General features: G+C 41.7%; 1 protein-coding gene across 2 annotated transcripts in view; it reads left to right on the top strand.

The window, feature by feature from the left end:
* The first annotated feature begins 14733 nt into the window (after positions 1-14733).
* Positions 14734-24769, top strand: part of LOC106565931 (leucine-rich repeats and immunoglobulin-like domains protein 1) — a 44060-nt gene continuing 34024 nt past the window's right edge. Inside the window, exons 1-2 of one of the 2 annotated variants that reach the window (XM_014133624.2) lie at positions 14737-14939; positions 15746-15834. Coding sequence is in view for 1 of the 2 variants with exons in the window: in XM_045691774.1 (XP_045547730.1) it covers positions 15632-15834 (203 nt within the window). In the remaining variant the exon portion in view is untranslated. Of the gene's footprint in view, positions 15835-24769 lie in introns of both variants that reach the window. The other variant, XM_045691774.1, reaches the window with a different exon arrangement.

Here is a 24769-nt window from a genome sequence, read left to right as displayed (position 1 = left end):
TAAGAGATAGGCCTACCGTCAATTGCATTATGGCTGAGCATGGACATACCAAAACATTGTCAATAAGCAATATTCAATTCATTATTGATAGGCCTAAAAAAGATAATGAATAATTAGAATCAAATAATTCTAAACAAAACGAAACAACAACTTGTTTTAAATAGGCTATGTCACACTTACAGGCGCCATCATTTCTCCCCGTGGGCATGTAATATTAAACAACGCAGACTATGGAGGGTTTTACGCACATCCAAAACGGGACCTGCATGCTAAAATAATGTGGGCCTGCCTACAATGCATAGATAAAAAAGGGAACGTCAGCTCACTGTTTTACTCCTCTCAAATTTGATATTTTAATAAAGCTTTGGTGATTAAGATTTATTTCCAAGCAGTGTCAGGAATCAAAACCTTTATCGACAGTCTTGACTACTTCGCGATTGCATTGGGCAGGACAAAAAAGGCTAAGCTTAGTTCTAAACCAAATAAAACGAAATGCGGAAAAAACATTTATTTATTTATTTTTTATATTTCTAAATTACGAAGTATAAAGGCACCAAAAGCACATTTGGCTACTCTTGTTACATGCACAAACGGGCAGTGTGCATCACAGCTGGATAGGCTGCGTTTCCGCTGTCAAAATTCAAGCCATAACCAACTGTTACCGCAAAAAAACCGTTTTTGGTTGCTCTTAAACCTCCCTATTAGCGCTGCTGAAATTAGCACTTTGGATCATGTTTTTAAGGACACACCTCAAATATTTCCACCCGTCCATCACAGCGTAAACGAGCTGATATGAGACAGGTAAATTGCAGAATCTGGCGTTTGGGCTGGAAAATGCCAGTGCGCCAGTTTTTACACGACGAAATTGCAAACTAACGCGCATTTGACACTAGTGCCGCCTTAACGCCAGCCGAAAATAGAGCCCTGAATCTCAAACCAAGTTGACCTGAGCTCTCTACATCCAGGCTCTGGTGTTTATGGGTTCTTCCACTGTGAGGCCCAGGGGGCAGGTGCGGGACTGGCTGTCCCAGGCCTCTATGGGTCTGGCCTAAACCTGGAGGGAGATATAACACGTCTGGTTGGAGTTAGACATGCACAATTGTGGTGCATCTGCCCTGTAACACTCCTGCCATCAAACAGGCTGCGGAGCCAACGCTAAAGAAGCACAACGACCCCAGAGAAAGAGGAGGCTTTGTGAACGTTTGTGCGTGTGTGTTAGCAAGAGGAAGCTGTGTGAATGGGAACCCCACGCAAGTTTGACACGTAGTACATTGTGTTAGTGCAAATACTACAAATATAGATCTTAGATGACCACTTGTGTTCTGATTATCTTGGATCTAATGCATTTTCTTCTACTGTTTCATAGTAATTGTAACACACTGTACAGCCTACCAATGTCTGAGGCATAATCTTTCCTTAATCTACCAAATAACTTCTAATTGGTAGGTATTTTGTGCCTTTTTGCTGATGCCAAATGCTACTAACTGAAATAACAAAGGAGAATTGTACAGTATAAAGCATTGAAATCAGCGCATATGGAAGCCATTGTCCAGATCTTGTGTAATGCTAGATGTTAAATTGTCACATTTGATAGTATGGCTAAAATGATTTCACAAACCATTTCACACAGAATGTCACATTTGTCAAGTTGCTTTGGAATGTTAATTTAAACAGTGTGCTTGACTTTCAAGTTTGTTTTGAAAGGTTCATCATTCATCCTAATGAGGTATTCCTGACCTTGAACTCTGTTCCAAGGTGTACAAACTGTAATGTCGGTTGGAGTGAGTAAAGGGAGTGAGGCCTCAAAATGTGCCTATGCAAACCATGCAGAATGAAGTGAGGATGTGTGTGTGTGTGTGTGTGTGTGGTGTATTTATAGAATTTTGCACAATTGAGCATGTCAGATCAGAACACTGTGTTGTGATTTCTTGATCTCCAGCATTCCTTCAGGTCCAGCTCTAAAGAAGGAGGCTGAGGAGCATGTTAAAATATTATGAGCATCCATCCAGAACATATCTTACCGGATCCAACAAACTGACAGAAACTCTGGCTCTGTTTTTTCTCCAGTTTAACTCCATGGTTTGCTCTTTTATGGTGGAATTGAAAAAATCATATTAGCTAGGGGAGGTCTATATATCTTCCCTCCCTGGTTCTTTTTCATGGTGAGTGTGAGTGTGAGTGTGTGTGTGAGTGTGTGTGAGTGTGAGTGTGAGTGTGAGTGTGTGTGAGTGTGAGTGTGTGTGAGTGTGAGTGTGAGTGTGAGTGTGTGTGAGTGTGAGTGTGAGTGTGAGTGTGAGTGTGTGTGTGTGTGTGTGTGAGTGTGAGTGTGTGTGTGTGTGTGTGTGTGTGTGAGTGAGTGAGTGAGTGAGTGAGTGAGTGAGTGAGTGAGTGAGTGAGAAGGAGAAAGAGACAGATAGACAGACACAAAATCAGTTTGGAGGCTTCAGAGATAAGATGGTCTGTAATGTGATTCAACACACATCATAAGGAGCAAAACATCTGCTGTGCAGTTTATACTTTTAAATCTGGCTGAAAGATAAACCTGAAATGTACTTTTGTTATTACAATAGTATTACTAATTGAAGAATATTATGCGTGCTCAGTCCCCTACTGTACTCCATGTTCACCCACGACTGCATGGCCAGGCACAACTCCAACACCATCATTAAGTTTGCAGACGACACAACAGTGGTAGGCCTGATCACCGACAATGACGAGACAGCCTATAAGGAGGAAGTCAGAGACCTGGCCGGGTGGTGCCAGAATAACAACCTATCCCTCAACGTAACCAAGACTAAGGAGATGATTGTGGACTACAGGAAAAGGAGGACCGAGCACGCCCCCATTCTCATCGACGGGGCTGTAGTGGAGCAGGTTGAGAGCTTCAAGTTCCTTGGTGTCCACATGAACAACAAACTAGAATGGTCCAAACACACCAAGACAGTCGTGAAGAGGGCACGACAAGCCTATACCCCCTCAGGAAACTAAAAAGATTTGGCAAGGGTCCTGAGATCCTCAAAAGGTTCTACAGTTGCAACATCGAGAGCATCCTGACTGGTTGCATCACTGCCTGGTACGGCAATTGCTCGGCCTCTGACCAAGGCACTACAGAGGGTAGTGCGTACGGCCCAGTACATCACTGGGGCTAAGCTGCCTGCCATCCAGGACCTCTACACCAGGCGGTGTCAGAGGAAGGCCCTAAAAATTGTCAAAGACCCCAGCCACCCCAGTCATAGACTGTTCTCTCTACTACCGCATGGCAAGCGGTACCGGAGTGCCAAGTCTAGGACAAAAAGGCTTCTCAACAGTTTTTACCCCCAAGCCATAAGACTCCTGAACAGGTAATCAAATGGCTACCCGGACTATTTGCATTTTGTGCCCCCCCCCAACCCCTCTTTTTACGCTACTGCTACTCTCTGTTTATCATATATGCATAGTCACTTTAACCATATCTACATGTACATACTACCTCAATCAGCCTGACTAACCGGTGTCTGTATGTAGCCTCGCTACTGTTATAGCCTCGCTACTGTATATAGCCTGTCTTTTTACTGTTGTTTTATTTCTTTACCTACCTATTGTTCACCTAATATATTTTTTGCACTATTGGTTAGAGCCTGTAAGTAAGCATTTCACTGTAAGGTCTACACCTGTTGTATTCAGCATTTCACGTGACAAATAAAGTTTGGTTTGATATCCAGCAGAACAAAATGACTATTCACTTTCCTTATGCTTAAAACATCCACTTCCTCTGAAATACTCATTCAGACAGTGTGTAAGCCTTTATATTAAACAGAGAAACACCCTAATTAAGTGGTGAGTGTATAGGCTCAGGAGTTGAGGAATGAGGCAGTCATTGAGCTCAGAGAATGGTGGAGCTGTCATCTGTCTGCCGTGTTGTGTTGAACAAAATGGACGTCTCTGGGAGAGCCTCAGCCCTGCATTCACCACAGCACCAAATACCAAATGGCCCTGGCCGGTCTCAAGGGGTCCCAGATGAGCCCTTGGTTAATCCCACATACCCTCTATAACAGTGTGTGGGACCGCTGTCACACGCTCCTTCTGTGTAAGAGGTTGAAGTGGTCGGTTGGGCTACTTGAGGGTTCGGTCACAATTATTACCACTTTCTCTCACTGAGTTGTGCAATTTGATGGGAAGTATCATTTATGAACTTTTTAAATGGTTTATTATGCTATGGCGAAGTATCTGCTTCAAAAAGATAGTAAAGTTATGGTAAATGTTTCACTCTTTAGAAACTTGTCGGATTAAACATCATGAAACTTTCCTCAATGGCTTCTCCTTATACTTTCCAAAGCACCAGTCCATCCCCCTCAGTGGTTTCTGTTGAGGACAGGATTCAGTAGAGTAGAGCCCTCCTGTATTTCCCACAGTCCAGTGCACACCCAGGTACACAGCACACAGCCCACAGAGCTGCACTGTGGGTCCTAAGTGTGCATAACGTGGCAGCCATGATCCTATTAGCTGCAGCAAAGGCCTGGGGGCAGCCAGGCAGCCATACGCTCAGCAGCTGCAGCCAACGTACTGTGGGTCGACTGGAGAAATCTCTGCCATTACACTACGAGGGGGGTTACACAGAGGACGACGATCATCAGGTTAGCTTGGGCTGACGCTGAGCCTCGGTTGGGATGATGACAGAGAGGATCAGAGAGGTGGTGGTAGGTCATCAATGGTTAACTGTTTTTACTAGACACCCCAGGAGAAAACTAGAGAATGTTGCCGAATATGCTAATGAAAACTTACAAACTATGGTGAAAAACTGTAATACAGAAAATCTAGGTCTGTTTTTTCAACAGTAAATCTACTTTTGAACACACTTTTTCACTTTGGCTTTCGTAGCGTTAAATTAATAGAGGCAAAGGCCCTCTGCCAATTAAGATTTGGCTGGAGGCAGCAGATTCTGCACTCCAAAGTAACTTTCCCCTTTGATCTGCTTAAATAATGGCTTTTCCAGCAGGTTCATTACACCATGCTAATTTCTATTATGATCGATTAAACCAAGCCCCCCTCCTCGTTGTCATAACCGGCCCAGTGAGCACTGCCCTCTATGGGGGTAATGATGGATTTGGGCAGCCCTCTACCCTCCTCCCTCCCTCCTGCAATCCTTCACTCTCTCCTTATTCAACTTCCCTGTCCTTCGCTCCATTCAGAGTGGCTCTATTCAGCCCAGGGAAAAAGCCTCTGTAGCAGCAGCTGGCTGTTCTTTGCTTCAGGTATAGAGGGGCATTGAGGGGCTGGGAGCTCTCTGCATGATCGAGCAACAGTCCTCCAGTCCCATTGAACAGTGCCAGAACCTCATATTCACCAGTCCCACTTTGTCAGAGTAGAATGGAGGGATAACCATCGTTTTTTAATGGAGGGATAACCATAGTTTCTTAATTTCCAATCGTTATACAAGTCCTCAACAAAGTCTTCCTAATGAGTCTTATTCACATTAATTCATTTCACTGATAGCATGTTATTGGGGCCTTTTTTGGCATAAACTCAGTCATATGTAAACTTATTACAGCAAATTACTGACATTGGTTCAGCAAAGAGGAGTGAGAATCTCAATTTGTATGTCTGTGCAAGTTGTCTATCCTGTCAGACTGGGATGGAACACATACACAGCACAGGCAAAGCTGACCAGCCCTACTGCTAGAGCTAACACAAGCGCTAATTGCCATTTCTCCACAGTTAATGATACACTTAAGATAATGTAATGATGTCATATGAATTGCTCGTAAACATATACAACACACACAGAGGGAGAGGCCATATGTTCCTTTGTGGAGGTAAATGGGGATCATGTTACTTCAAATAAATTGAATTTTCCACCTCTGGCCTGTACTTTTATTGAGCATGTTTGAAGGCATAATTTAATTTATACCCAGGGGTCATTCTGATTTAGCTTGCTTATTAAACTACTTAGTGGATTTGTAAACACTCTACCAATGTGCAGTCAATGGTGACGCAAAATTAGAATATATACTTATTCTTAAGTGTTTATAGTATAAATGTATTACTTTCTCTACCCATAGTAGGCTAGGCAGAGAACTGCACTATATTGAACCTAGCTTTAACATAAAACACCTGTAGACATAATTTTCCTGTGTTTTATATATATTTCCACAATATGACTTTGGAATAATACTGTGAAATTGTGAAAATTATGATAATGCCCTTTTAGCGTAAGAGCTGTTTGAAAAGACCGCCTGAAATTTCAGCCTGTTTTGGTGGGAGGGAATTTTGGCCTTCCATGGTGACATCACCATGTGATAAATTAGTTAATAGACCTTTAAGAAAGAGAGTTCCAAACCTCTCTGCCAATAACTGCTTATTTTCAGTTTTCCCCTCCCCACTCAAACCACTCCCAGACAGTCATAGCAATATTCTTGCTTGAGAAATTGTTCTTTGCTAAAAAGCTATTTTTGTTTCTTTTCGACCATTTTAAAGGAAAAATCCACGCAAAACCACTCATTCATATAATTTACAGTGTTAAATAACACTAATATATCAGAACAATATTTTTGTGATCAATTGTTTCATTTTGTCGTTATAATAACGTTGGTAGCAATGTAAATATCATTGTGGAAATCTGTTGCAGCTCAAGTCGACTACAAAACCCACAATGCAGTGCTCTCTCTATGGGCTGGCTTGGTAGCTAGCTAGGTAGCAATAATACTAAAGTCAATATCAGCATGTGAAGTAGCTAGTTAGCTGTACAATCACCTAAACAAACTGCACTATCAGTCACACCATGTTCAACCTGCAGATCGATGTGCCTCAGAGAATGGAGTCTGACATTCGCAATAGAAATGCAGCGGCACCATGCAATGCACCCTGGACTGAATAGGCAGACAAATATTGTAGGAGACATGTGTTACACCCTGTATTAAATGACATTTCTCCAGCTATGAATATTGCAAAAATATGATCAATGGCTCATTCAAGAGAAGAACCTCACGTGTTATGACATCGGCCAGTACTGAAATATGACAAGTATGATAGACGTTTTCGTGATCTAAAATGTGTATTCTTATTAACTTACAGTGTAGTGAGAGCGGCTTTATCGCAATGCTACGTCATACCAGCTGAATTTCTGCCTGCTTGAACGGCAATAGCTCAGATACACATGAAAACATTAAATGACCCAGGGAATAGATAGAACATCTCTCAGAGATGGACAAAAACAATATAACATTCAAAATGGGTGAATCATTCCTTTAATTGAAAATAATCACAGTAAGGCACTTCATTGTTAACCAGAAATGATTTCATATCAAATCAAATTTTATTTGTGACATACACATGTTTAGCAGATATTAATGCAAGTGTAGCGAAATGTTTGTGCTTCTAGCTCCGACAGTGCAGTAATATCTAACAAGTAATCGAACAATTTCCCAACAACTACCTAATACAAACAAATCTAAAGGGGTGAATGAGAATATGTACACGCAAGTATATGGATGAGCGATGGTCGAGCGGCATAGGCAAGGTGCAATAGATGGTATAAAATACAGTATATACATGTGATATGAGTAATGTAAGATATGTAAACATTATTGAATTGGCATTATTTAGGATGCATTGTATAAAGCGACTAGTGATCCATTTATTAAAGTGGCAGTGACTGGGTCTCAATGTAGGCAGCAGCCTCTCTGAGTTAGTGATTGCTGTTTACAGTCTGATGGCTTTGAGATAGAAGCTGTTTTTCAGTCTCTCGGTCCCAGATTTGATGCACCTGTACTGACCTCGCCTTCTGGATGGTAACGGTGTGAACAGGCAGTGGCTCGGGTGGTAGATGTCCTTGATGATCTTTTTGGCCTTCCTGTGACATCGGGTGCTATAGGTGTCATGGAGGGCAGGTAGTTTGTCCCCGGTGATGCGTTGTGCAGAACGCACCACCCTCTGGAGAGCCTTGCGGTTGAGGGTGGTGCAGTTGTCGTACAAGGCTGTGATACAGCCCGACAGGATGCTCTCGATTGTGCATCTGTAAAGGTTTGTCAGGGTTTTGGGTGACAAGCCAAATTTCTTCAGCCTCCTCAGGTTGAAGAAGCGCTGTTGCGCCTTCTTCACCACACTGTCTGTGTGGGTGGACCATTTCACTTTGTTTGTGATGTGTACGCCGAGGAACTTAAAACTTTCCACCCTCTCCACTGCTGTCCCTTCGATGTGGATAGGTGCGGTGCTCCCTCTGCTGTTTCCTGAAGTCCACGATCATCTCCTTTATTTTGTTGACGTTGAGTGAGAGGTTGTTTTCCTGACACCACACTCCGAGTGCCCTCACCTCCTCCTTGTAGGCTGTCTTGTCGTTGTTGGTAATCAAGCCCACTACTGTTGTGTCGTCTGCAAACTTGATGATTGAGTTGGAGGTGTGCGTTGCCATGCAGTCGTGGGTGAACAGGGAGTACAGGAGGGGGCTGAGTACGCATCGTTGTCGGGCCCCAGTGTTGAGGGTCAGCGAAGTGGAGATGTTGTTTCCTACCTTCACCGCCTGGGGGCTAGCCCGTGGGGGGGGGGGTCAAAATCAAAAGTAACAGTAACAGTCTGTATCTGGTGTGGCCGCCAGCGGCATTAAGTACTGCAGTGCATCTCCTCCTCATGGACTGCACCAGATTTGCCAGTTCTTGCTGTGAGATGTTACCCCACTCTTCCACCAAGGCACCTGCAAGTTCCCGGACATTTCTTGGGGGAATGACCCTATCCCTCACCCTCCGATCCAACAGGTCCCAGACGTGCTCAATGGGATTGAGATCCGGGCTCTTCGCTGGCCATGGCAGAACACTGACATTCCTGTCTTGCAGGAAATAACGCACAGATCGAGCAGTATGGCTGATGGCATTGTCATGCTGGAGGGTCATGTCAGGATGAGCCTGCAGGAAGGGTACCACATGAGGGAGGAGGATGTCTTCCCTGTAACGCACAGCGTTGAGATTGCCTGCAATGACAACAAGCACAGTCCGATGATGCTGTGACACACCGCCCCAGACCATGACGGACCCTACACCTCTAAATCAATCTCGCTCCAGAGTACAGGCCTCGGTGTAACGCTCATTCCTTCGACGATAAACGTGAATCCAACCATCACCCCTGGTGAGACAAAACCGCGACTCGTCAGTGAAGAGCACTTTTTGCCAGTCCTGTCTGGTCCAGCGATGGTGGGTTTGTGCCCATAGGCGACGCTGTTGCCGGTGATGTCTGCCTTACAACAGGCCTACAAGCCCTCAGTCCAGCCTCTCTCAGCCTATTGCGGACAGTCTGAGCACTGATGGAGGGATTGTGCGTTCCTGGTGTAACTCGGGCAGTTGTTGTTGCCATCCTGTACCTGTCCCGCAGGTGTGACGTTTGGATGTACCGATCCTGTGCAGGTGTTGTTACACGTGGTCTGCCACTGTGAGGATGATCAGCTGTCCGTCCTGTCTCCCTGTAGCGCTGTCTTAGGCATCTCACAGTAAGGACATTGCAATTTATTGCCCTGGCCACATCTGCAGTCCTCATGCCTCCTTGCAGCATGCCTAAGGCACGTTCACGCAGATGAGCAGGGACCCTGGGCATCTTTCTTTTGGTGTTTTTCAGAGTCAGTAGAAACTCGAAGCGAACATCTCTGTCGGCGCCATACTACTTGAGATGAAAACAGAGCTTTAAGTACCTTACTGTAATAGATTATTTAAAGGCCCAATGCAGACATTTCTATATCAATATTAATTAATTTACCACATGGTGATGTCACCATGGAAAGCCTTACACATGCAAACCTGCTGATTAGAAGCTCAGGTGTAGATTGTATTTTCAACCAGCAACTATCAGGAAATAACACTGATAAAATTGTTTTATACAGTACTTTTACAGTGCTAGTTTCATCAGCTGAATTCTGACTGCACTGGGCCTTTAAGTCTTTCTTGGGGCCTATGAAGCACAAACTTGAAGAGAGGGACAGAAAGAGAGAGAGAAAGTCTTGGCACTAATGCATTCGCACTAAAAGCACAGAACAAAGAAAGCTCCCAGACAAATGCTGGGCGGCCACGCTACACAGAAGTCACCTTTCAAAGAGCTATTACATTCCTATCCTGGGACAGAACAAAAACTGCTCCAGGCCATCGCTTCAAGGCCTATTAAAACAAACACAGTCAAATAAACAAATAAGTCACCCGTTCTCCTGCCAACCCAATCCTTGACTCAACCAGTGCACTGTGTTCAACTTTGTCTGATGTAAGGACATGAGGGACGTACGACAGAGGTAAAAATCTGTTGAAAAGAAATGGAAACAAAACTGTAGACACAGCCCTGTTTTCAACAATGGATGCCTTCACTGTAGTTGACATTGACTGAGGTACATGAGTAATAGACAGTGTTGGAGTGTATGCCACGCCCACCCTTCAGTGGAGCAGGTTGGGGAAAAGGAGGAGGAGGCATAGCTCATTGCCTTGGGCCGCTGAGCGGCAAGCCCTGGCCAATGACAGCAACTTGGAAGAACTGAGTGAGATTTACTCACTTCATTAAACAAACAATGGTGAGAAATGTAAATGTTAGTACACACTTTCAATAAATATAAAAAAAGAAAATCCAGCCATCTTGTTTGGACACCTGGGTGGGGAGTGGTTGGTTGTGTGGAACTCATTGCACCACACTAAAGCCTTGTCTATTCAGGACGCTCTTTGTTTTCACCCTCCTCCAGCGACAGGTGTTAAGTTCATGACCTGTGTGGAATACTTGTTTCTGGTTTTCTACAAACATGTTTTTTTGGCCCACATCTCTCAATACACTGACCCAAATTGGACAAGTTGAGAGCGTATACAAAAGATTAAAAGGGATAAGTGAAAGATATAATAGTCCCTTTAGCAGAGAGTGAGTGCTCAAAAGAGTGCAACTGAAACTTGCACTTCTTCCCAAGAGCCCTTAACTCTATTACTGAGTGTTGTCCTTTCATATTTCCACCTACATCTGTGTGCCTTTGCTTTCCCCGCTGCTCTCTCTCAGATCACGCATTACGCCACTTAGCAAACGGCCTTGTATCACAGGACATGTCCAACTGTCTATGCTACCCAATAGCAAGGCATCACGCACACCCGTTAGCCATCCAATGAGAGTTTGATGCCTCGTTTCACACCTCTCAATTTTATTGTTGATGAAAGGCTCAAGCAGATGGCTTGTTATCTTCGAAGACTCCAGTAAGACAAGCGTGACAAATCATTCTGGACCCCACAATCCCCCCTTCCAGCCTCCGTCCCTCAATAAACTCTGGAATAATCTCACAATGTGAAAAGTATTTAACACACCAACAAAATTCTCCTCAGAACCATCCTCTCCATACCAAGTCCAAACATCTTTATGCATTGCACCTTCTTTTTAATTGCCTGGCCTGCACTTCACACTTTCATCCCATTCCAGCTGCGCAAACGCATGGTATGGTTGATGTTAATAAACTATCAAAATAAAGAAAATCGCACACTCCATGTATAATCTCCCAGCAATTTAATGGGTATTTACCAACGTTTCGGCATCACTGTGCCTTCCTCAGGGTGATGTCATTAATAATTAAACCAGGTTATGTAGATACACAGTGCAATTAGTGTAACCAATGACAGTGGTGAGAGGTGTGTCATAATGATTAAGTTAATTAAAATGAATTAGTGAAACTGTTAAAAAATAGTATATGGCATATTAAATATATTATGCTATTGTTATCATATAGAAACATAATGGAATATTGTACATCATATGTACATCATTGGAATGACGTACATCATTGTTTCATTCAATTTCACATAATTTCGTATTTCATTTTTGTTACATGTAATAGTGGTTCAACCTTAATATATAATGAACATCATCAACAGAGGGAACATATTAGGTGTACACTAAAAAGCTGTACAATTTTTTTTTCAATATATAAGACTTGTTCATTAAGGAAAATGTGTTCATAAGAAGGGCCTGAGATCAAAGTCAATATTGGTTGGTGTTGGTGTTAAAAACATCCATGCACACAGAGAGAGAGAGAAGGAGCTTCGCTCATCTAATGCGCTCATTACCTCCTTTACAGCACACTCTCATGAGAAATTCACGTCCACTCTCCCATCAGTCAAATTTCACAGATGGGGGCCACAGGGAAAGAAGTCCAGTTGTGGTAGCCATAGCTGTTAATGCCTTCCTCACGCTGTGGATCGTCTCTCCCTCAGACCGAGCAGCCACACTCATAAATCAATCCGTCAATCCATTCAAAGTTGTTCAGGCTACATACATGTAATGCACATGTGGTGGAGGATGGTGTCATTGTCTTGTGTTGTGATGGAGTGACTTTCACATTCTTTTCTTCACAGCATGTAGTAATTCAGCACACACATTTACAGTACGTGTATTCACCAAAGGGTAAAATATCTGGTGAGCTATCTTTCTATCTTTTTAGTTTATTTGGTACATTATCTAGTGATTGTTACATTTTTTGTACAATGAATAACATTTAATTTGATGGCATGTAGACCTTCACTGGGCAAAGGTGAATTATAACTCTGTGAAATAATTCTACTAATATTTCATTTGTTATCAACAAGATTAACTTTAAGGTTTAATTTGACAGATCCTCATGCGCATTCACAGCTGGTACAGCAGAATTATGACTCCACAGGTCACACCAAATCATTGACAGAAGCCCCACGACCAGATAAACCATATTGGAAAACATGTCAACAGTATTCTCAAAATAGACCACCAAAATACCTGATCTAAATGCCATATCTGTTAAAATAACATTAAAATGCAAGGCCACATATTTCAGATGGCTGTGATTGTATCCCCTCAACCGCCCATAGTTTCAGTCAAGGAAACATCAGGGACAACATGCAACAAACACCTCACCCCACCTGTGGGCTAGCACACTGTCTATGCATAGCTCAATACTTCTGATTCAATGTGAAGCAATGTGAAACCTAGAACTATTAATTGCAAAATGAAAAAGGAACTCATCTACAGAACCATCTGCAGTGCTGCAGGTGTGAATATCCATGTCCCCAGTGTAGTGATTAATTAATTGCATGACAATTCAGGACTTCAGGATCCTAACATGTAGCAATAGCTCATACTGAGTCAATCAATAGGACCTGTAATAGCCACAAAAAAGTAAATGGAAAAAACAGTTCACAAGGCCTAAAGGCTGACAAGTTCAACAATTTATTGCAGATGTGCATTTTGAGACAACGGGCGGACATGACTTCACCATTTGGGAAGAATTATGCACTATCATGAGCCCCATTATAGGACACCTCTGAATCACGTAAAGATCATTCTGAATACACACTCACAACTCAACTCCAACTAAGATCTTTTCTGCTTTTTAAATGAGGAAAAGTTCAACATCATTGCAACAATAATGGATTTTACATTTTGTTTGTAAACTAAATGGTAACACTACTTATACCTGTATAATAACAATGTAATTACTATAGGACAGTCCCTATGTTAATAACAAACAAAGCTCAACTCCCTTACTTTGCATACAATGCATACTGAATGCAACAACCGAGGGTAGGCCTACTAAGGTATGCGGACGTCAGATTTACTAAACTTTTTTAAGGGCGAAAAAACATTATTCATAGTGAAAGGAATTTTATAATATCTGTACATTATAGGAACACCTGTAATTACAAAAGTACAATGATTCATGTTTTGCTTTAGTTTGAGATTAAGAATCAGTGGTAGAGACGTTGTAAGTGCATGAAGAGGTCAACTGTACAAAAGTCAGATGTCTGTGTGTTGAAACTATTCCAGTCTTACTTCTGCTAGCACATGATAGCAATAGAAGGAAGAAGGATTGGGAAACTAACTGCAAATAACAATAAGCTGAACTCCGCCTAGCAGAGACATCTTTGTATCATATTAATTATGAGGTTATATGGTATTAAAGTTAAGGGACATCACCCTGGTCGGGGTGATCCACAGTAAGGGATAAAAATGGAAAACACCATCTTTGTACTGAGTGTGTTACTTGCAAATGACTGTAAGTGTATACTCCGGGTTGCAATCCTTATTAAACAAACTAACCTCTGATCAAAGAAGTTTCCTGTGGTCACTTGTGTGCACATAGGGCAGAATTCCCTTACAATAGTATCAGAATGATATAGAGTATTTGCAGCATTTCCACTGCTATCTATTACGGAAGGCTATCATTGTCCGATTATACGCTTTAACCTGGTCCTTGTCACTTTAAAGTGGCACTCAGCAGTAAAAACAATAACATTGCGTAATCCCCACCCCTGGTTTGGTAAAAAACTGAGGGATGGGGCTGGATAAATTGTATCACTCTCCAATTCCTAGATATCAAAATGATCGTTTTAACCATGTTTTGAGGCTACATAGTGTGTGTTTACATTTTCTTTGTTTACAAACTTGTTTACAATCTTATATTTTGGGTTCTGATGGGGTACAACAATTGAACTAAGCTCATGAGGCCTTTATAAGTTATATTAGTCGAGAATCAATGGGTACATATCGTTAATGTATAAGTCCCAAAATGTATGCAGCAACTGCTGATTACCCCTTTAAGACGCCGTGAGCATGAAAGGAGGTGGTGCGGTTTCACACCCGGGGTGAGAAACATGGGTTGGGTCAACGACTGGTGAGTGACAGCTGGTCAATGGCAGTCGAACCGCCTGTAGAATCCTAAACAGCCAGTGAGATTAGGAGTTTACCGTTCCTCAAATTTGAACAGCCAATTGCAAGGGAAATGGGAGGTTCCCTTGTGCATCCAAAGTGGGACTACTATCGAACGAAGAATGAAAAAAGTAAACTAAATCAAGAAGAAACAACTCATAGTGGATACAGTCTGAAGTTGGGGACTGAATTTGTTAATAATCGGACAGCATCTGATAAACATTTCCTTGGCTCTTCAGATATCATAACGCGTCGAGTGTACGGCGAAGTTGGGATCAATTGGCACTACTAGCAAGGTGTTTCTTTTTTTTGTTGCGTTTTGCAAGCGTCATAAACGAGAAGTCAACGATAGTTTTCGGCACTAAACTTTGGCTGCTACATTTGCATAGCAATGGAACATTGTAACACAGTCCACGTTTTAGCCAACATTCCAAGCCCGCGATGAAGAGAAGATCCGTTTCAACGTTTATTTTGAGTGCCGAGGCAACGCGCATAGGCTAGTATTTAGATAATGTGTCCATTTATTCTAGGAAAATGTGTGTGTCACTTGTATGTTTGACATGCTGAAAGTTGTATTGAAAATGTGGAGCCGCCGTTGATGTTTGCCATATTCTTTTTGCATATTATTTCAATGTTTGCCAAAACGAATCGCTCTGCCAATAGTCCTCGTTTTCAGCCTTTTATTGACAAGTTCTACTTGCATTTATTGATGTTTACTTGACAAGTTTGTAGCCTTATTGCTAAGTAAACCGTGATTCAACTTTGATTTCAGACCACATAGGACACGAGGAGAAACTTGGACTGATAACTTGTTTTAAATGATTAATTTGGAAGAATAGACCTATTGTCTACACCACAAGTGTTTGTTTTTACTTAATTTTAGCACAACGCAATTGATGTACTATAACAGACCTCACTATCTCTAAAACGGTATCATATTTCCAATTTGAGGAGAGATCAGTGGCCGCTCGATTAAACTGGATACAAAATGGCGGCGCCCCTGGAGCGAATTGGATCGGTTTCTCACTATGGTTTTTATTTAGTATTCTCGCTGGAACTGTTAATCAATTACGGTTTGAGCTCAGATTTACCATGTGCTCAGAACTGTACCTGCAATGGAGATTCTGTGGACTGTAGTCATTTGGATTTGACAGATACACCGCTGGACCTGCCGATTCGGACAGTTTCCCTGTAAGTAGATTCGAGCTGCCGTATTAATTGACCACCCTATATCAGGATAAGATTCAATGTTGCCGAAGGGAACGCAGCCCTCCATCGACTGTCGGAATCTTTGTTGCAAGGACATAAATTAATATTTCAATTCACTTTTATGGAGTTGTAACTTGCCTGATTGCATGGTTGTCTTATTACTTTGTAGCCTATGCCTCACATCATTGCAGCACACCAGAACCCAAATGGGCTTTTCATGCATGGACAGCGGAATACGGATAATGTCAAAACAGCATCTTTGTCGATTTGTCATTTCCACTGAATCTGAAACTACTTAACAAGTTGCTTTCAGTTGTTATCCCCTTCAATAATAGGCTTTATTGACGTATTAGGCTACTCCCCACCTCTGAATAGGCTACTTCAAGGGTGACCAAAAATGTATACATTTGGGAGGAAATAGCCTATATAACTAAATCGTGTCAAATAGGAAGATACATTTCCAACAATCTAAACAATATCTACTTAGGTATTTGGGCAAATAATTTTTACAAGGAAATTGACTTGTTTAAATCTCATTGGATTTAAACCTCTGTGTTGTCTTAACATCACCTCATAAATAGATTTGACACTTACAATATTAGTCCTTAATCCCCTATTTGGTTCTGTGGCCGTGGCCCACAAATTGGATTTCTAGTAAAGTAAGCTTGTATTCTCAAGACATCATTGGCCACAATGGGGACACAGTCTGCAGGTTTGTTTAGGAAATGAGCCAATTGAGAAACATTTTCTTGGAATGTGTCTTGAAATTGAGAACATTTCAGTCCTCATCCCATTGAAATGACACAGGTTGTTTATAGACAAGTTACTTTTTTTTCAATCATCATTTTGGCTCAAGCAGCAGTGGGACCACTGTTTCAATGGCAATTGTGACTCCTCAAGGACAATTCAACTGTTTAGCAGGAATGTTGAGGAGAGAGATATTTATACAAGTCTTTTTTTGGGCTGGGGGGTTAAAAAGTGAATCTTCTCAGACTCCCAGGTTCCTGCTTGAGGCAGTTTGTCTTCCCCTGGGAAGTGAGGAATGCATCGTTTAAAAAGTCCTCTAAAATGTAAATAATGATGCCTTATTGCCCTTTAGCACCACAGTGGTGTTTATGGCATAATGTAACACTGATGCATAGGTATACAGTACTATACTGTCTTCAACACCATTACTAGAGCAATGGGGACAAGTTTCTCATCTGGTCTGGCTAAATGCTAACATTGTGGTGTGATATCTGGTGGCTGGCGGATCATGTCTAGACCAAATATATAGGTTAGCCTACTTGTTATCTGTAAGTACCTTATTGGTCAAGATTAAGCTGTGACATACTCTTGTTTTCAAATTGAATGGTTTTATTGCATTGAATTAATCTGTAAATCACTTAAGCCGTGTATTTCCCCACGTTTGTAGACGCCACAAAGGAGACTTTCTTCTCTGGTTTTCAATTGAGACTGTATGTGATCCCATTAACTCTTATCCCAGTTCATTTGACTTGTTGGAAGGAGGAGATGCATTCGTAGGTGGATATTTCAGTCTGTGTGAATTGTCTGTTTACAAAACGTGTGTGTGGATGGGGGTTGGGCACAGGGGAACTGCCATTCACTCTCGCTCATTACAAAGCATGCACTTTTTTCCCCTCTCTTGGCACTTCAAAAAGCTGGGCGTTTAAAAGTTTACTGCACACATTGTGTATGGAGAGGTGGAGATTAATGGGCAGTCATTGTGGACGGCTCGCTGGTCGGCTGGAGCTACCTCTATAATTTATGATCAAACGGATATGCCTCATGGTTTGGCCTGGTCTGAAGAAAGGTCCACAGAGACTCACTCAATGCATCACGTAAGGAAGGAGAACATTAAACATGAACATTTGATCAACAAATACCTTTTATCCTCAATCTGAAAATGATAGAGTAAACATTGATAATCTCATAAATCAGGTCTACATTTATTTAAATTAATTTCAGACTGGACTATACTATGATTTTGAATCTAAACTTTAAAATAAAACCTTACTAGGATTAATTGAGATCCTAGTTTTAGACCACTATGTAAGTGTCCAGACAAGCCATGCTGGGTTTCACACCAAATGTTTGTCTCTCAACCTCTGGGGAAAATGTGCCAAGTGAATTAGTGGGGGGAATAAAGTGTCCCTGTTATGTTTAGACCTGGCCTGAGTGGATGCTAGCAGTAGTAGCGGTCGGTCAGTCAGTGTGGTGGGTAAGCGGACATTACTGTTGGGTGTCTATAAAAACCAGATTGGTCCAGCTCACAGTGAGCTGCTCTGAACTGGCGCTTCTGTAGCAGAATGCCATTGTGTTGGTTAGGACAAGATGGATGGCTTGTCATGATGGCTTACGTTTTAAAAATGTCTGAGGTCCTAGATATCATTTTTTGTAATACTCATTTAAATTCTTGAACTGTATAAAATAATTACAGTATATGAAGAAAATGAGAAATGTATGTGCTCATGAACAAATAGTGACTTGCTGTTGTGGTTATATTTGATATAGGCCTAGTGTAGTGATGACAACTCCTACAGTAGCATGGATTTATTAGGGGTAGATGGGGCAGAGACTGGGTGCTTCTCTACAGTATATCCGTCAGTAAGAGCGAGAGTTTTCTGAGGAAACTCTGGACACGGCTTGGTGAAAAATGGAGCCATAATGCCTTCCAGTTGTCAAAATAGTTTCCCTGTTCTACCCTGTTTTTACAGCTCCCCTGTGACACTGCTGCCTTGATGGAGATAGTAGGAAACAATTGGGTGTTGGCATATTCAGCCAAAGGGAAAGCAGAGGAGATTGATCTTACAGGGAGAGATGATGAGGCATTGAAATTGGCGAGAGTAACCACTGGTTATTTAGGGAGAATGTTTATGGTTAATATACTGTACTTTAAAGCAAGAGATTTAAGGGTATTCTATATTTTTGCTGTTGCCTTCTATTAAACGTATTTAGAATCTAGTGGTAATTATGCATGCCCATAAGGCTGTTAACACATCACGAAGATTGTTCCCTGGATAAGTGCTCTAGTAGTTTTCTGATGAATAGCCTAATGATTCCCATTGCAGGCTTCCTCTCACTCGGTGAGAATCTCTCTCTCTCGAGTGGTGGTTTGACTCGTTTGTGGTCACTGTAAAGTGTCTTTGCCTGCAATGCCATCCGTGTTATGGGTTTTACCGTAGTAAATAAACGCATGAACATTATTAACATTGGCTCCGATCGATGTGGTTTGATACAGAGAGAAAGCAGAGTCCCTGTGTCTGTAAGAAGTCTCTCCTGCTTTGTCCTTCATTTCTACAGCTTCGGTCTACAGTGTCACCTATATTCACTCAAACAGGAAGGCGAATTCTCTGCATTGATCCTTTTACAAACCAGCTTTTGCTGAGTGGTTTCCTATATAGGCAAGAAATGCCAAGGCCTGACAGACAACTAACTACTCACTGCCTCTTTTGACAAACAAGTGTTGCGCAGTATACCAGTACCACGGTAATATCATGATACCAAAACATCATGATACTTATGATTAGTGATGCACCGATATCCCATTTTTGGCCGATACCGATATTCAATATTTTCCTTGCCAAAAAAACCCAATACTGATATTTAAAAAAATTGCGGTCTTTTATGCATTCTAGTACAGTTAACTATTTAACACACATGGACACATCAGTCTAAGGCACTGCATCTCAGTGCAAGAGGTGTCACTCCAGTCCCTAGTTTGAATCCAGGCTGTTTCACATCCAGCCGTGATTGCGAGTCCCATAAGGCGGCGCGCAATTGGCCCAGCGTCATCCGGGGTAGGCAGTCATTGTAAATAAGAATTTGTTCTTAACTGACTTGCCTAGTTTAAATAAAGGTTACACACACCACACCACACTGACCAAAGTTATTTAGTTGCCTTTTACCAGTAAAACATAATCAAAACCTATTTCTTTCACTTACTTGCTGTGCTGTTCATTGTTCATTTGTTCAGTCGTTTCATTCTCAACCAGGATTTCTATGGAAACACCGTTTTGGGCTTTGCATGTCAAATAACACTATTTGACTTGTCAAATAAGCTGGTTGACCAATCAGGACCTGAATATGACTGCACGTCACATAATAATTTAACGCATTCATACGTATTTGATGTAGTTATTACACATTGATTACACTATCACTCGTATTTCATATGTCACAACGATTCATCGACGCGTATGCTGGTAAAGTTGTCTCGCACACCTACAGTGCTGGTCATAATTTTTTTTTTTTAAAAGCTAGCTAGCTCATGGATGCAAACAATGTCGTTTTGCTATGTTGAGGGAAGAACATCTGTTTCAGTAGCTATCGTTAGATGACACCTAGCTATATAGTTAGCTAGCTAAAATAACCCTCATTAACAAGACAGTTCTTATTTGATTAATGGTGGTTGGAACCATCTATGTGACGCTAGCAACAATAAGGATTAGCCACTATAGTGGACTTTGCGGTTAGCCTTCAAAATAAAAGTATGTTATTGACAGTGATGCAAATGAATACAAATAGTAGAATTATGCCATAATTGACTAGATCATGCTAAACGAGGTTGGAATGTTATATAAAAATCAACAAAAGACAATTTAACATCTGTTGCAATCACACTGGATGTATTCTACTTTAGAATTGCATTGGGGCATACTTATTTCACTGTACAGCCTTACCTATGGATTTTGGATCAATGACATGGGGTATCAGTGTACTCGGTGACACCCAGAGAACACTAGCATCGTAGCTCTTATTGCGGGACTCTGAAACAACTGTGAATTGAGCCACATTTATTGTCAACCTATGTGTATTGAACACCGTGGATGTTTTGTAGTCTGATAACTCTGAGGAGGACGTTGGGAAAAACTATATTGGGTATGGAGTAGACTGTTACCCCATTTCATTGATCCCCAATCTTTAGGTAAAACTGTACAGTGCAATAGGCTGACTGGGGAGGTGATTTCACATAGTCACAGTCCCGCGATAAGAGCTACAACGCTAATATTTACGTGAACTCTTCACAGTTGTGTTCTGTGGGGGTCACCGAGTAGATTGATAAACCATTTCATTGCTTCACATTCCAACCTTAACATTATCTAGTCTAAATATGGCATGATTCCACCAATTGTACCTTCTGCATCACTTTCAAAGAGGTCATTTTATTTTGAAGGCAAACCTCAAATTCCACTATTGTGGCTAGCTTCACACCACAACTCGGTCAGGTCAAGCCTCACTAGCCAGATGAAGCTAGCTGGCTGCTTTTAACGTTAGCTTTGGGCAACAGGGTTAAGTAGCTGGCTAGCTATTTATTTTCATGAACTGAAGTTCAATTTCAATAGGCGAACAACAAGTGGCTACCTAGCTAATACTTACTCACAAGGATTCCTAAATCATTGCTAAGAATAGTGAAAATGACTGCAATTTCTACTGGTCATTGTTTTCAGGCTGGTTGGTACTTGCTTTGTATTGGTACGAGCTGGGTACCAAGCTAAAGCTAGCTAGCTACCCCAGAAGTTGCGGTTGAACAAATAATGCTTTATTACCACCGCGGTATTGTAAACGCATTGTTCGTGGCCGGTGTTTGCTTGTTTGCGGACTTTTTTGTTGTTGTACAGCTTTGACAGTGCTACTGATAGTAGTGGTGGCGCTTGGCTTGCACGTGCAAATTCAGAACACACAACATTCTATAATAGAACTGTTATTTGACGTGTCAAATTAAAAGCTAATTTAACACGTCATAATGTTATTTGACATGTATCTTTTTTGACACGCAAAGACCAAACGGCGTTCCATAGTATGTCGTGAAGTTACTAGCAGTGAAGCTATTACTGTGTAACTCCGGTAAGGCAACATCTGAACAATAGCGCACTTGGTGACGTTAGTGTGTTCCGGTGCTCGACTAGTTGCAAAAGCCAACATCACCCACGACAGGGAACGGTTGATTGTCAAGGGCAATGAATTCCATTATCTTGGCGTTAATGTATTTCACCTTTGAGTTGTCTCGCTGAAATGTTCTTACTCTTTCAAATGACTGAGCGATCCACACAGCAGACATTGTGGGCTAGGTTAGGAATGCTGTGTAGCGCAACATTTTACGTGGCGTCATGTACCTACGTTTTATATAGGTATGCACGTCAGCTTTGACATCGTCGTTTTCACATCGGCATTAAACTAGACATCGGGCCGATACCGATGTTGGCATTTTTAGCTAATATCGTCTGATTCTGATATGTTCACCGATATATCTTGCATCCCTACTTATGATACCAACATTTTAGAATACCTTAGTACTGTTTTCATATGATGCTACTGAATTTTTCAGCCCTGTTTATAAACTCAGTTGAATTGAAGCAACAGCCTCTATCTAGTCTCTTGTATGGGCAGGTCCAATAATATCCAGTTCACTTTCATGCTCATATCATATGTGGCTCCTGTTATCAGCCAGCCTCATCCCCTAACAGCCCTCACTCACCTACTTCTCTCTGTCTGCTCTTCATGCACATATCACTTGTGGCAGCTGTAATCAGCCAGCCTCATCCCCTAACAGCCCTCACTCACCTGCTTCTCTCGGTCTGCTCTTCATGCACATATCACTTGTGGCAGCTGTAATCAGCCAGCCTCACCCCCTAACAGCCCTCACTCACCTACTTCTCTCGGTGCATCTTTTCCTCCGTCAGTTCTTTTAAATATCATTTGGCCGTGATGGCGAGCGGGGATGCAGATCCAGACCCTGATTAGTCTTACATTGTTAGACTTGTACATTTGTTACATTGTAGCAGCACGCAAAGCGAGCAATGTTGATACATTGTATCATTTCATCGCCTGTTATAACCAAGCTCACAGACCAGTCTGAGTAGACTTTGCAAGTTCATTGTCATGCAGCCTCTGAGTGTCAGGGGAAAATTGAGCCTGAAGGCATGCGACAGGCATGCTTGCAGCTTTACAGCAAAGAAAACAGACTCCAGCCTAAGCAGTTAAAGATTGGCGTGCATTTTATATATAATTTCACAAACTATGTCGCTGGCCGCTTTAAACTAATCCCAGGTTGCTAATTATTGGTTTGACAACAAACAACGTTGTTCAGTCACGTTACCTAGCTAGCTAGTAACCTGGTAACTTGACATTTATGTTTAGGCAAATTTGATTGGCACAGGAAGAAAGGAAAAGGGACTGCTACTCATGAGATGTGCTCCAAAGGTACGATTCATATAGGCCTAATGTATGCCTGATCTATATCAAATCAATTTCTTTCTGGTGCTCCTTAAATTCTGTTTGGAAGGGAGGGAGAGGTCTGTGTTAACTGAAGAGCAAAGAACGTTTCAGGCAGTGTTTTCCCCATACTGCCACAATGACATGCAGATCATTATGCATGTATATTCCTTCCTCCCATTCCTCTAGACAAATCACTGTTCGGTCTAGTCTCCATTCTATGCAGTATTCTATAATACAGTGTGAAGTTCTACTCTATACAACATATTGAATTTAAGTGAATTTCAGTGAAAGGTTTTTGGAGAACGTTTCGAAAAGGAGAAAAGTGTTTGGGGACGGGATGCTAGGCCACTTTCTGTAATTTTTTCACCGTGGTATCGTAATGTTTGGCCAAGTATCGATGGTATTGTGACAACACTATGACAAACTTTCTGTTACTGCATCGTACGCCCCTCTGCCTTCAAACTCTATGGTTTGGCTTTTGCCCAAAGGAAATGGGTTTGTTTTGGTGGTTTCCTGACAGGCTCTGGTCTGGTGGTTCCTCTGATCTTGGGTCCAGTTCACCTGGCCCGAGGGGGTGCACTGATGGGGTGTTGGAGATGGAGATTCTGCTGGGGGGGGGGGGTGGGGGGGTTCTGCCTGGAAGTGTGGTCAACATCACAGTCTAGTGCATGTCTGGTTCAACTGGATGAAAGTTCTGTAGTCTGACTGAACCAACTACAATCAACATGCAAATAAACACTAAAACTTTGCAGAGGAGATTGCTGTTGCTGGTAATCAAGGGTGTTGCCATTGTGTGACTATGGTTACCATGCATCTTCAGCCAGGTGGTATGAATGAAGGAATGATTGATAGCAGATCAAACTGCCATAATGAAACAAAATCTAAAACCAAAGCGGTTTCCTCCACTTCCTTAACCCCAGATGGACAGATCCACAGTGGAACAGCTATACAACAGTGACTGTGGCTCTTGTGGCAATTCTTTCTAAGCAGTCTTGTAAACTTGTGCTATTGAGAATGATTTTTAGTACTCTTGGATTCATTTCAGGGGAGCCCAATTTGAGACCAGGGTCTCATTCGCATTGGTGTCCTGAGTACAAACATTTTCACAATAACATTTTATATTCTAAAATAACCAAGAAGTAGTAAAAAAAAAAACCATTTTCAACAAATAAACCATTACAATCAATCGAAACAATTGCATTCCTCAATTAATTAATTTAACACCAGAGTGCTAAACTTCCCTAGCGGCACCAGGGAATCAAGATGGAAGGAATTTAGCAGGTTATTGCAACAATGGTGCCTTATGCCTATTATGTCCCTAGGCCCTAAAGCAGCAACATCCTCTTGTTTCCTGGGGTTTACCATTATATCCATAGTGCTCTGATTTTTATCATTCCTAAAAATAATCCTGTTAGTGCTAATGTTTGATATTTACAGTAGATAGATGCTCAGTGCTTGCCTCAATATAAAAGTATGGCTTTTATTTATTGCTTTATGTAAATGTAAACTTTATACTATGGTTTAAAATGAAATGTGTGGTATGTATGGATATAGATATTATCTATCTAGACAAACGCATTAGCAGCAATAAGTGAGTAGAGAAGTCCTTTTCATAACTATAGATAAAAGTTGACGTTTACATTACGTTATGAAGTGAGCTCATCGCTGTGTTCACCGTAATGACAATTGAACAGCTGTT

Source organism: Salmo salar, chromosome ssa12, assembly GCF_905237065.1.
Source record: "Salmo salar chromosome ssa12, Ssal_v3.1, whole genome shotgun sequence".
In the NCBI taxonomy this organism is placed as follows: domain Eukaryota; kingdom Metazoa; phylum Chordata; class Actinopteri; order Salmoniformes; family Salmonidae; genus Salmo; species Salmo salar.
The sequence above is the reverse complement of the archived record's forward strand: the minus strand, read 5'-3'. Positions and strand labels throughout refer to the sequence as shown.